This window comes from Apteryx mantelli, chromosome 15, assembly GCF_036417845.1.
Source record: "Apteryx mantelli isolate bAptMan1 chromosome 15, bAptMan1.hap1, whole genome shotgun sequence".
In the NCBI taxonomy this organism is placed as follows: domain Eukaryota; kingdom Metazoa; phylum Chordata; class Aves; order Apterygiformes; family Apterygidae; genus Apteryx; species Apteryx mantelli.
Window position 1 is genome coordinate 3,869,413 of NC_089992.1, and position 12,878 is coordinate 3,882,290.

Sequence of the window (12,878 nt, forward strand, 5' to 3'; positions counted from 1 at the left end):
TGGGGTTCTTCACATGAAATACTCCTCCTTACACCTGCCTGTAAACCAAAGGCAGGCTGAGGAAAAGCTTGGAGCAGATAACTCATCAGGTAAAAACTTCTATCATCAGAGATAAAATACAACAATAGAATATGAATTTTCTGGGTAGATGTCACACAAATATTAGTTGTGACACATATTCTAAGATATGACAACAAAAAAAGAGAACGAAGAGATGGCAATCAAAATATAATAAAGGTAGGAAATTGATAGGAAAATTGATAAGAAAAGCTACGTACTATCAACAGCATTTTCAAACTCAGAAGGCCCAAATAAACAACAGGGTGTTCCTAAGAGAACTGGATTAAGAGATCTCCGATTACCAATAAACCCTTTCTAAATCTGAGATTTAGTGAAACTGAATTCCAGCAGACTGAAAAAGTACTGGTAAACTGACACTAGACAAAGAGACCATGCAGGAAGATACAGATAAATGAGCCAGCTGGCAATGACTATTGGGTCAAGCAAAAAAGACAAAAACTCTTGAGTTTCCATGAATCCAGAACAACTGTGCCATTTCAGATGACCAGATTTTTTGAGTCCATTGCAAAGTTGTTCAGGGAGATTATAACAGAAGTGACAAAAATGCAGGTACAGTAGAGTTCTGATGGGGATTCAACTTGTAGTACTACAAGATATTACAACTAAAGAATCAGCAATATGGAATATCAATAAAGTCCATTAGCCAGTTCTTAATCCAATTAATTGAAATTATCTAATAGTGCAACATGGAGGAATTCTCTTTGTATAAGATCAACAGTTTGAGATTATTCAGTATTTCCATCAAGCACCTGAAAGCTGCTTGTCACAGAGTAAAGTTACTGATAGTAAAAGAAAACACTTAACTAAGAATAGAAAGCTAAAAAGGAAAGGCTGATCATATGGAATGACAGACTGCTCAGGAAACCCCACATAGCAAATAAAACTGACAAAGATGCTTGACCAAGGCACACAGCTCCAGGTATGGCATTGTATCAACAGCCTGAGGTCAAATTCCAGTCATAAGCAAGGGACAACTGTGTGTGTTAAGAGTAGTTAACTCTAAGAAAACTATCGTGTATAGGAAGAGATACTCCATCTGTCGTTTCTGCAGATGCCCCTAGCTAAGGCATAAGTTACTTGTCTCAACATGGGAATACAGGAGTAAAGTTTAAGGGTTCACAAGAACATCAAACTAGACAATCTGAGAGTTTCAGTTAGCATTAAACTCAGAGGTGGAGCAGATATCCTAGAAAAATCCCAACTGTTAAATTCACCAGAAAATATTCCACTGATACATATGACAAAGCTATAACTAAAAGACAGAATGGATACTCTTTTGCAAGAAATGCTATCAGTGATGAAGACATCAGACAAATGACTTGCAGTGAAACTGGCTTCTGTCCTTAGGACTCCGCTTTTGTTAAACTATGTAAAAATTAGAGAGAAGCAAGTGATTTTAAAATTTCCAGATTAAAGTAATTGTGTACAATTTATGCTTCAAGAAAGTTACACTGAAACTCCCTCCAAATAAAGTAAAAACATTGTACAAAAATAAATTTATTACCCAACAGCAGAAACAGGAATTTATTCAGTCTTCAGCATTCACAGAGATTCTCTGAAAAAAATGAAGGTTGTCAGAAACCCACAATGAAAACATGCAGGTGATAGCAAGCTCAAACCTTCTGGACAGGAAAACCAAGTTTACTGTTATGAGGTGGGTATTAAAATATTTTATATTACTATTAACTTACGGACATCCTTTTCAACATTTTCAAATACGTTTATTGTTTTGTATCCTGTGCCAATATTTTCCTCTCTTTCAGAGTCTTTTTTGCTGTGTTAAGTTCGAGTGTTTGAAATCTGCATTCCTGATGAACTGTTTTTGAGTTCTGCTGGAACCAAGAGTGCATATATCCATTATAGAAGTCAACTGCTGTAAGTTTCTTCTTTAATACGACTGTTTTGATTCCAACCCAGCCTTCCTAAAAAATAATAATAAAAATAACTTGGCAGTAAGCTCCTTCCAAATTTTAAAAGAATGATCTTTAGCTCTTACTAGGTTGATATATGTTACAGAACATGTTTTATTTAATGTTATCAAGTTTATATTAGGAGTCAAATTGTCACTTGCAAATGAAAAGCCTGTTAGTTGAAATTAAGAGTTCTTCAAAGTATCAAATAAAAAGACTGATTCTAATCTAAACCAGTTTTGTGGATAATGATAAACAAATAAGACAAAAGTTAACAAGCAAATATTAAAAAAAATTTCATCTTCAGGGCAGTGCATACAAAATAAAGGCAAAAAAACCTACCTTGCAACGAGCTATCAGTGTTTGGGACAGTTTATGGTATAGCAGTGAACCAGGAACAGCTCCATGGTCATTTAACACTTGATCTGAAAACAAAGAGAGACTGTCTTGCATTTTATGTAAACAAGTTAAAAAAAAAAAAGTTTGAAGCACTATTACGTCTCTTTGAAACAGGGTAGTTATCTCAAACTATTATGTTGCTCAAAAATATTCTACTGTTTTCCATGCTGTATTTTACCCAAATGAGTAGGAGAGAATGAGAACAGGATGGAAGTGACTCATGAACAGCAGTCACTCTCCAGCACTGCTCCCTGTCTCATCCACAAACACTCATCAAGCCCTCCGTACTCTTGTAGATACCGCCAGAGCCCCCAAGGCTCTCAAACTTACAGGCTACTACGGAAAATGATTTCAGCAAGAATACACAGGGATGGCTTCCCTTGTGAGAGATCCTCGGACAATGGCATTAGAAGAGGATCTCCTGACTAATTAGAGGATTAGAATCACCTAACCTCAGGATTCACAGGACTATGCCTGCTCCTCCTTCAACATCATCACTAAGCTGGAATGTCTTTAAATTCCATCTTACACTCAGGGTGTAAGAAGTTTCTGTGCCCCAGGATGAGAATATTTGAGATTGACTTAGTCCTACTGGAGTTTCAGAAATCAGTTATTTAAATAAAATCATTGTCTAGTACAACTGTGAATGGTCTTCAAGTTAAGTTAAATTCTTGTGGCTTTTTAAACATTAACAGATTAATTTAAAAGTAAATACCAGCAAAACCAGGGATATTATGCACTTCCACAAAATCCAGAAGTTTAACAGTACTACCCTTCCAGAGCGTCTGCAAAGGAAACTGGAAACAGAAGCAGATGACACACTGAGAATATTTTCATGATTTCCAGGTAACTGTCTAGTTTTTTTCTTATGCAAGATACCTGTGATAATAGCATTAGGGGAAAGTTTAGGTATTAGGTCCAGATAAAAGACTCTTAACTATATCTAGTTTTCCAAGTTCTTCATCGCCTTAACAGGCAAACTACTAGCATGTGCATTCATAAGTTAAGCAACTACCTAGAGTAGGTGTCTGATTGCACTATATACTGTTATGCAAAGATAACTTTATAGCATTCTGAAATCCCCTCAAGTGTATCAGAGGATAACTCAGAGCTAAGGAAACAAAACAAAACTATTAAGCTAATTTCAGACTTGGGATCAAGCTCAAGAAAATTCTGCTCAGCTCTAATTCCATCTCTGACACTAAACTGCCGGCATTTTAAACAGATTCTAGGTAGAAGCTAAAATAACTAAATAGCCTCTGAGTTTTAGTTATTAGTTAAAATATATAAACCAAAGACAGACCTGCTGGAGGACAGAAGGACAGGTTAGAAAAAAAACAAACAAAAAAAGCCGCTGCCTTACCATACTTCCTATGGCACGATGCAGTTGTATTATTTGCACAGCCGTTTGCTCTTCCCATTTTATACAACTCTTAGCTATAGTTATTTTAGGAGCTAGAAAAATAAAACAAGGAAGTAGAAGACTTGATATCTTGTTTTGCACCTTTTTGCAAACAAATAGCTGTACTGACTTTATCCCAGTCAATGGCAGGTTTACAGTCTAGCCATAGGCACTGTATACAGCCACTAGAGAAAAGCAGATTTCTTAAAAGTCTTAAGTTGGCTTATTTATATGCTCTATTCTGAGTTGTCCTCTTATTTACCCGTTGCATTGCAAACTGGTGACTGACATTTACAAGCACAGCTGAGCGCTTTTGTTAGTGCTGCAAACATAAAGAATAAGAAACTGGCTCAGATTTTGTGACATTGCTAGCCATTTTCGTATTGCATGCGTAACTGGAAAAAACAGTAACGTAGCAAGTCTGAAGAAGAATTCTGAAGCATTCTTCCCTCTGTATGATTTTTTGTTTTTTTAAAGCACAGAAGGCAACGAAGGGACCATATTGAGCAAGATATCTGAAAAATATAACCCAGCACAGCGGGAAGCAACTTAACTTCTCCAGCAGATAAAACAAAAGAAGAAAGTCTGAATGAGTTGCATTAAATATGATATGTACCTACCAAATGTTACCCCTTCTTTTGGTTGCTCTTTTTTATTTTTTAAACTTTCAGGTAAATTTTTCAAAACTCCAATGAGCTGCAAAAAAAAAAAAATGTATAGAATATTAACAAATCTAAGAGTATTAATATTAGACTGTATTTACTGTTATTGGCAATGAACAAAATGTACAAAGCAGTACTTCACTTTCATCAGTGAAACTTTCTTGTGAGCTTTTAGAAATTCCTGTCAGTACATTCACAAGACACATCATACACACAAACACACTAAAGGTATTCGTCCCACTGAATCAAAATTAAAGGACAAATATTGTTTTATGAATGATCTGTTCGCTGACAGCAATCCCATGACAGGAGGAAAGCTGATTTTTAACAAGATGAAAAAGTAGATGTTTACTTCAATGAAATAAGTAACCGCACTGTTTCCATACAAAGTGCCTGGGTTCTTCCTTGGATAGAAATAAAATGACAACATACAGAAGCAACACGGACAGCTTGCCACATACTGCTTAGCTTTCTTCTCTGCAAGGCAAAATGTTCACAAATACCAAGTTTCAGATAACTCTTCTTAACACTTGCAGTCAACTCAGAACAAGATTAAAAACAATTTTGTTTACATATATTAAAAGTAAGGCACCAATCAAAAGTGACACTAGCTTGCATAAATTTACCATGTTTGCACCCATCTTTGATAGTATCACTTCTAGCTCCTTTGCAGTACAGCGAGGAGGAACAGCGAACTCTTCTTGCTTAATAATTGGACCTACATCAAACCTACAAAGGAGAAAGCATACAAATCTACTGGAGGAAAAGCCATAACTAACAGTGCAGAAGTGTACGTTAAATACATTAGCTCAGTTACTAATTACTGTCTTTTTCTATTGAAAATGTTTAAATGTTTAGTTCACAAGACAATACAGAGAACAGAACATCAAGTTTATAGAAGCAAAGCTGCGATTGATATATATACACACAATTTACAGTTCAGAAGTATAAGATCTCTGAATGAACAACCTGAAGTATTCGAAAGAAATTTCACATGTTCCTGAGATCTATTATCAGACAAGCACGTGACAAAGAAATGATCAAATTCTGATAATGTGTTTTCACAGGCAGCTTTAGCCAGACTCTGTGCTGAAGCTAAAATAGATGATCTCTCCCTTGACCCTAGACAGGCAATTTCTCACCTTCCCTTACACTAACAGTAGGTTACAGGCAGCTATAAAGTCTGACAACCGGTTCTTTTCCATAGGGTCATACCAAGCCAAGCCATCTTAGAGAGCAAACAGTCGCACAGCGCTCTGCACACCATCTGCTCCTTGCAATAATGCTATGAATTAGAAGAGAGGAGACCTGGGATTTCTACTGTTAACATCATCAGCATAGCCTAAACAAGCTGAAGAGACTACTGAAACTGTACCTGAGACCTCTACAATAAAGAGAGGTCCTCTTCAATGTGTTTAAAAATCACTGTAATTTGTTTGGCATTTACTTCAGAAATAAAGTACACATTTTGAGAAGCAGATTACTAGTAAGCAATTTGTACAAAACAGCAGTATTTGATCTACATGACTATTGAACATTTGAATCCATAAAGACTATTCCTTAAAAAATAAGACTTTGATGCAGCAGCCTAGAGGGCAAATTATGTACTCACTCAAATATTGCATTTGTGATGAATCTCAGGTGTTCAGATGAAAGTTTAGAAATTATTTCAAATGCTTAACATTAAACAAACCCTACGCAAATATGAATCTTAAAGAAACTACGGACTGTAAAAAAGTTTTTAAATGATGACTTAAGTGGTGACAATTTAAATTCCCGAGAAGCAAAAATTACAGAGATTTGTTTTGGAAAAGCACATCTAACATACCTTTTTGGTTTGATTTCCATAATTGTCACCCCAGTTACTTTATCACCATGCAGCACTGTGTGGACTATCGGTGCAGGACCACGCCATCGTGGGAGGCAGCTGGGATGGACATTCAGCACACCACTGAATTGAAATATTTCAAAATTAGAATTAGAACAGTAATTGAAACATATATAAATGGGTATGCAACATTTATTATAGTGAAACTACTTCAGAAATTACCTGCTCAGGCCTTCTGAAGCGTTACTGTTTTAAATATACGCTTAAAGGAAAATTCATACTACATAACCTTCAGTTTCTCAGTGAGCACAGAAGGGGTGATGAGAGGAAAAGGTAAGCATATTACACTGGATACTCGCATGGATCTCTGTCAACATGTTAAAGAGCAAGAGTAAACCTCACAATGATAGAAGCAAGACTCGAGCTAAGCAGATGAACCCAAGGAAGAAGTTCACCTCAGCTGCTACAAGTCATGCACACAGACTACAGTGACGTTCAAAAGCATAGTCTCATTTCATTAACGAAGCAGTGATAGATATCCTGTCAATTCACTTACTATGGGAACTGCAGAATAAGGTCCTCGCTTAAAAGACGCCCAAACGATGCCACCACACCAACGTCAAACTGCCCCAGAGGTCCCGTGTGCGGCCACTCGTGCGTAGGCAGCTGGAGCTCCCGGGCGCAGCTCCTCACAGGCAGGTCCCCGGGCAGGCGGGAGGGCAGGGTCACAACCTCCAACCTGGACACGAGCGAGCCCTCGCCGGGCTCCCTGAGGCGGACAAGGCACTGAAGACCTGACGCAGGTGGGGAAAGGGAGAGTGGAGGGCTGGGGCCTTCCCACCCCTTGCTGCGCCCCTGCCCCCTTCCACAGGGGGTCCTCTCCCTCGCTTGGGCCCAAGCCCCGTCACTGGCCCCAGCCTCCCACCCCTGCTGTCCCCAACCCCCTTGCCAACTGCAGCCTCCCCCTTTTGGCTCTTGGCCCCCTCAGTAACCCCTTCCCCCCCCCCCACCAGCCCCTGCCAAATTTCATAGACTCCCCCCAAACCACAGACTTCTGCACCCACCACACTCGAGCCCGTCCCCCGCCCCCCCCCGGTCCCCGAGCCCCTCACCCGCCCCTGCCCGGCCCCCACGGTCCCCCCCGGCACCATCTCAGCCTCCCCCCCTTGCCCGGTCTCCCCCTCAGGCCCCGGCCCTCCCTTCCTGCAGGATCCCGCCGCTCCCGGCCTCGCCGCGGCCCCCCTCCGGCCCCGCTCCCCTTCCCGCGGCCGCTACCTGGCAGCCTCCAGCGCCCGCAGGGCGGTGACGGCGAAGTGGTCGGTGCCGAAGAACAGCACCCGCCACGGCGGCCCTGGCCGGGGGCCCCCCGCCGCCGCCGCCGCCGCTCCCGCCGCCGTCTCCAGCCCCGCGCGCGCCGCGCGCAGCAACCGCCCCCTCATCGCGCCGCTTCCGGGACGCGCCGCGCCGGCCAATGACGTAAGAATCCCCGCCCCTCCGCGGCGCGGAGAGATGACGTCTAGGGGCGTGGGCGGGGCGTCGAGAGGACGGGGCGGGGCGCCGGAGGGCAGGGGCGGTCCGGGGGCGGGGGCGGGGGCGGGGACAGGGCGGTCCCTGTGCGAGGCGGTCCGGAGGCTGGGCATGGGCGGGGAAGGGGCGGGGCCAACCCCCCCGCCCCCAGCAGCCCGGGGCGGCGGCGCCATGTCGGCGGGGCGGCCCCGGGGCGGCGCTGGGCTGAGGCGCCGCGGCGGCGGCGCAGCGCGGAGGGAAGGGCGAGCTGGCCCCGGCCGGCAGCGAGGCCAGGCCTCGGACGCCGTCGGCCCAGCGGGTCCCATCACCCTGCTGTCCCTTAGCCCTGCTCCTGACTGGGGTCCTGTCGCCCTGCCTGTGACCAGGGTCCTGTCCTGTCACCCTAGGATCCTGTCACCCTGCCCGTGACCAGGATCTTGTCGCCCTGCCTGTGACCAGGGTCCTGTCCTGTCACCCTGGGATCCTGTCACCCTACCCGTGACCAGGATCCTGTCACCCTGCTCATGACCAGGGTCCTGTCCTGTCACCCCAGGATCCCATCACCCTGCCTGTGACCAGGGCTCTGTCCTGTCACCCTCGGATCCTGTCACCCTGCCCGTAACCAGGATCTTGTCACCCTGCCCGTGACCAGGGCCCTGTCCTGTCACCCTAGGATCCTGTCACCCTACCCGTGACTGGGGTCCTGTCACCCTGCCCGTGACCAGGATCTTGTCGCCCTGCCTGTGACCAGGGCCCTGTCCTGTCACCCTAGGATCCTGTCACCCTACCTGTGACTGGGGTCCTGTCCCCCTGCTCATGACCAGGGCCCTGTCCTGTCACCCTCGGATCCTGTCGCCTTGCCTGCAACTGGAGTCCTGTCTCTGTGGGCTCCTGTCACCCTGCCCGTGACCAGGATCCTGTCACCCTGCTCATGACCAGGGTCCTGTCCTGTCACCCCAGGATCCCATCACCCTGCCCACGACGGGTCCTGTCACCCTGCCCATTACCGGGGTCCTGTCCTGACACCCTGGCGTCCTGTCACCCTGGCCCACGGGACCTTCAACTGGCCACTCTGCCTCAGTACAGCATATAAAGATGAAACGGGAAGTGCTGTTCACGGAACCACAGGGGAGTCGGGCTGGAGGGGAGTCGCCTGCTCCAACCCCTGCTCAAGCAGCGGCAGCGAGAGCAGGTTGCTCAGCGCCGTGTCCAGTCGCGTTTTGAGCATCTCCAGGGATGGAGCCTCTCCCAGGATGGACAACCTGACCTTCAACCACCCTCACAGCAAAACAGGGCTTCCTTGTGATCAAATGAAATCTCTGGCGTTTGCGTTTGCGCCCGTTGGCTCTCGTCCCGTCACCGGGCACCGCAGAGAAGTCTGGCCCCGTCCTCTCGACACCCCCCTCAGATATTTACCCACACTAATAAGATCCCAGGAGCCGTCTCCTCTCCAGACGGAGCCGTCCCGGCTCTCGGCCTCTGAGGGGTGTCGACGCTGCAGCTGCTCATTTTCCGCTGGCTCTAATGCAGATTGGTAACTGCTGTCTTTGAAAAGTTGATTTCTGCCTCTCTCTCTGTGGCCAGCTTTGTTTTAACAGCGATTATAATTTGAAGAATGTCTTCTTGTAAACCATGAGGTCAGGCTAATCACTTAAAGAACTGTCTTCTCCCATAACATAAGAATGAAAATATTTTATCACTTGCTAAGAACATTCTTTTCCCCATGAGAAGATGGTTTATTCATGTAGATTTCCCGTTCTTGTAATGTAAATTACACACACAAATTCCCTGCATGTCTAAATCACAATATAGCCTAACATCTTTGACACTTGGAATTTCTGAAGCACAGTATGTAAGAATCTGGAGACATTATATATGTGTCAGTGACCCGTAAATTATTTAGAAATCAAATGACAGAATTTATGTCAGAAGGATACACTAGGGAAGCATCACTAAGCAACACGAAATTTCGTTCTGCATTAAATGGTGCTGTACATGTTCATTCCCTCTTCCATATCTGTTTTGCCCATCATTAGGGTTTTTCGTATGCCTCTTTTTGGTTGACACCTAAGGTGCCTCCATCTCCACTGGTAGAAAAGTATGAAAACTAATTAGAGAAAGTGCTGTTTTACGTAGGAAAAATTACTTAGGCCACCCTAACCATGGTGCTTATGCCCCCACACTCTGAGAAAAGGAGAAGATGCTACCAGATATAATTTCCCAGTTCAGAATCAGTACACAAAAATGAACTGTCCCAGAAAGTACCAGTTCTCTATTACTAGGCAAGCCCCACGGAAACCCTCGGTGCCGTCACACCTAGAACAGCGTGTGCAACGCCAGTCACCTCATCTCAGGATGGATAGATGAAAGGATATAGTAAAAAGTTAAAAAGATACATAAAAGCAACAAGGGTGTTGGGATGGCTTCTGTTCAAGAAGAGATTAAAAGCAACCGGAATACTTCATCTTGGAAAACAGAGAGGTGGGGAGACAGATAGGCTGGCAGTGTCACTTATCAGGGATGGTATGGAGCTGGTAAACAGGCAACAATTACTGTTACACAATAACTAAGGGATTACAAACAGTATTATCAAGCGCTTAGAGGTATCAGGGACCAAAAGAAAGGAAGCAGTGTTTCACATGATGTGTAATTTGACCACATAATATCTCAGATGCTAAAAAATGTTCTTGGATTCAAGAAGTAGCCAGACTAATTCAAGGAAAAAAAGGCCCAATGAGAAGTATTAACTATAATTAGCAGTGCAGCCGCCAGCTAGGGCAGTCCTAGAACACCCATTAATTAGCGGGGAGGGCATCGTTGGTTCTCATCGGTAGCGTTAAGCTCTTGCACGGACGCAGGCGAAGGTGTTCGGTGTCCTGCGGAAGAACGCCAGCTTTCTGAGGAACTGGGTAAAACCCTGGATTTATCACCAGCACTGCCGTGGCCTTCAGAAAGGCCAAGAACATACCACACATGTTTGGATGGCCCAAACACCACCCAAAAGCTGGGAATTCAAACCCAGCGGTCAAGTGCTGCTCGGTGTTAGTTCTAGCTGTTGGATCGCAGCACAGTGTCGCTGGCACGTGGGCGCTGCGTTAAGAGTCTTTACCTTTTTTTTTGGCAGTGAACTTAAACCCCAGGGAAGTGGCCTCAGCTCTGCCAGTAGTTTAGGCTTCTGGAAATACTGACACGCCACGCTGAGTTTTTGCCAGACTTGCTCACAGAATAATTAATGTTTCATTTGCAGTGAGTTTATGAAGTGGACTTAAATTCACTCCAATATGCTTACTCCCAAGTAATTTATCGTCAACTCTGATATGACTGTGTAGTTCAAAGGGATTACATCTATTATTTAGTATTATGCCTTGGACACAGTGTACATGAATTTTAACGACAGATTTATCTGCATGTAAATTTTTACAGCAGAGTGGAAGCAACAGTGTGGTCATTTTTCAGAGAAAAAAAAAAGCTCACAGATCTTGCTTTTCTGCTGGATTTGAACTCTGCTTTTGTACATGGCAAAAAAAAAAAAAAAAAAAAAAGCCCACAAAATGAATGTTTAGTTACTCTGTAACCAGGCATTTCGGGTCAAAGACACAGAAGGGATCAAAAAAGATAAGCAAAAGTAGAATGCCAAGGTCAGACTTGTTCTTCCTAAGCATACTGAAGACAAATCTGAGGAGGAAACAGAGCACAAATCAATGTCCTATCTATACTTTGCTTCCTAGCCAGACACTGAAAGTGTCTCCAAGAAGTAAAAAGATATCTCCAGTTAGAGAGTGCCAGTGTTGTCAGGGGAAACATGAAGTAAAATACTCACAGCAGTGGCTAAAAAAATTGCCTCTGAGAGCATTCACTGTGCTCTGGAGAAGGAGAAGACTCCTGGGCACAAGGGGCTACTGTAACCGGTGGGAATCTTCGGGCTTATGTCCATGTCCAGCATGTCCGTTGCTGCTTCCAGGCCGACCCTCCCACGTTGCTTGTATTACATTATTCACAAGCCCAGATTTTACTTTCTGTTGATACACATGACGCGTGCAGGGATCCTTTCCCCTAACCCATGCCGCTCCAGCCCGGTGACTAGGGAGAGCGCAGCAGAGGTGAGCACTGGCAGGAGGCTGTTGGAGCTGGAAGCACTGCAGTAGGGTTTTGGGGTCTCCGGGGCAAGAGGAGCTGTCATTTAGGGAAATGTGGGTTATACCACCGCACCCAGCAGCTCTGGGCATCTAAACAACCTTTGGGGAAAATGCTTTCTTTATTAAACTGTAGGTACATAATCAAGCTATGTAGGAACTTGGGATGAAAAGGGGTCATCTGGGACGTTGTGCTTGCCCTCCTGCTATTACAGCCGCCTCTTTGCTGGGGTTAGCTTCTCCCTCCATGCGCTCAGCGATTGCATGGTACAGGCCAAGCCTTTTCTTTGCACCTCTCTCAAAGGTAGTGAGTGAGATAACTTGGTTCTGCAGCTTGTGAGCCCACTCGGTGGCCTTCCGATACGCGCGTTCCCTGGCGATGGAAAGAGGTCACAAGGATGCTGTAGAAAAGTGTCACCTAGTGTGATGGCACTTTTTAAATGATCTGTCTTGAAATGAGGAGGAAGGACAGAACAGATTACAGCGCCCGGTGACCTCCAGCCTTGCCCCGTCTCCCTCGGTGGAGGGAGGCTCTGGTCTCCCCGAGCGCTGATCCTCTCCCTGCCAGACTGAAGCTGAACAGTAAAACTATCTGTTTGGGGATTATGCATGTCTGCTGGATAAAATTGTATAGGATCAGCCAGAGAAAACTCTGAATCGGATGTAGAGTGGGATTCAAAGGATTAATCATGCTGGAACACAGCTTGAATGCCAAAGACACTTTATTTCAAGCTGGAAAACACAGAGAACAGGAAGAACATACGGAGGCTGTGCCCATCTTCCGCCAAGCACAAGCTAAGCAGCACCGCCTGCGCGCTGCAAGCCCAGCGCTGGGAGGCATCCGGCTTGCTTTGTGGTGCACAGCTCCATCCATGGATCGGGTAACCCAGCGAGGCTGTGCTGAAAACGAATCCTCCTTTCCAAACGTGATGGGCACGAAAAACAACATACCAGCCT

General features: G+C 44.9%; 1 protein-coding gene across 2 annotated transcripts; it reads right to left on the reverse strand.

Annotated features, from left to right (window-relative positions):
• Positions 1-1,562: 1,562 nt before the first annotated feature.
• Positions 1,563-7,721, reverse strand: MTFMT (mitochondrial methionyl-tRNA formyltransferase). 2 transcript variants are annotated; one of them, XM_067305705.1, is made up of 10 exons: positions 7,558-7,721; positions 6,839-7,051; positions 6,283-6,405; positions 5,081-5,183; positions 4,413-4,488; positions 3,754-3,845; positions 3,106-3,187; positions 2,334-2,416; positions 1,773-2,003; positions 1,563-1,636 (listed from the first exon to the last, which is right to left on the reverse strand). In XM_067305705.1, the coding sequence occupies exons 1-9, from the start codon at positions 7,719-7,721 to the stop codon at positions 1,803-1,805; spliced, it is 1,137 nt and encodes a 378-aa protein (XP_067161806.1). In that variant the 3' UTR covers positions 1,563-1,636; positions 1,773-1,802. The 2 variants fall into 2 exon arrangements, with proteins under 2 accessions (XP_067161806.1, XP_067161805.1); XM_067305704.1 differs by having other exon boundaries at positions 1,563-2,003.
• Between the last annotated feature and the right edge of the window lie 5,157 nt (positions 7,722-12,878).

Coding starts and splice junctions, on each gene's coding strand:
- MTFMT (XM_067305705.1), bottom strand. CDS start 7,721: ATGAGGGGGCGGTTGCTGCGCGCGGCGCGCGCGGGGCTGGAGACGGCG. Junction 6,406..6,838: donor CTTATTCTGCAGTTCCCATA/GTAAGTGAATTG, acceptor ATTTCAATTCAG/TGGTGTGCTGAATGTCCATC. Junction 2,004..2,333: donor CACTGATAGCTCGTTGCAAG/GTAGGTTTTTTT, acceptor ATTATTTTTTAG/GAAGGCTGGGTTGGAATCAA.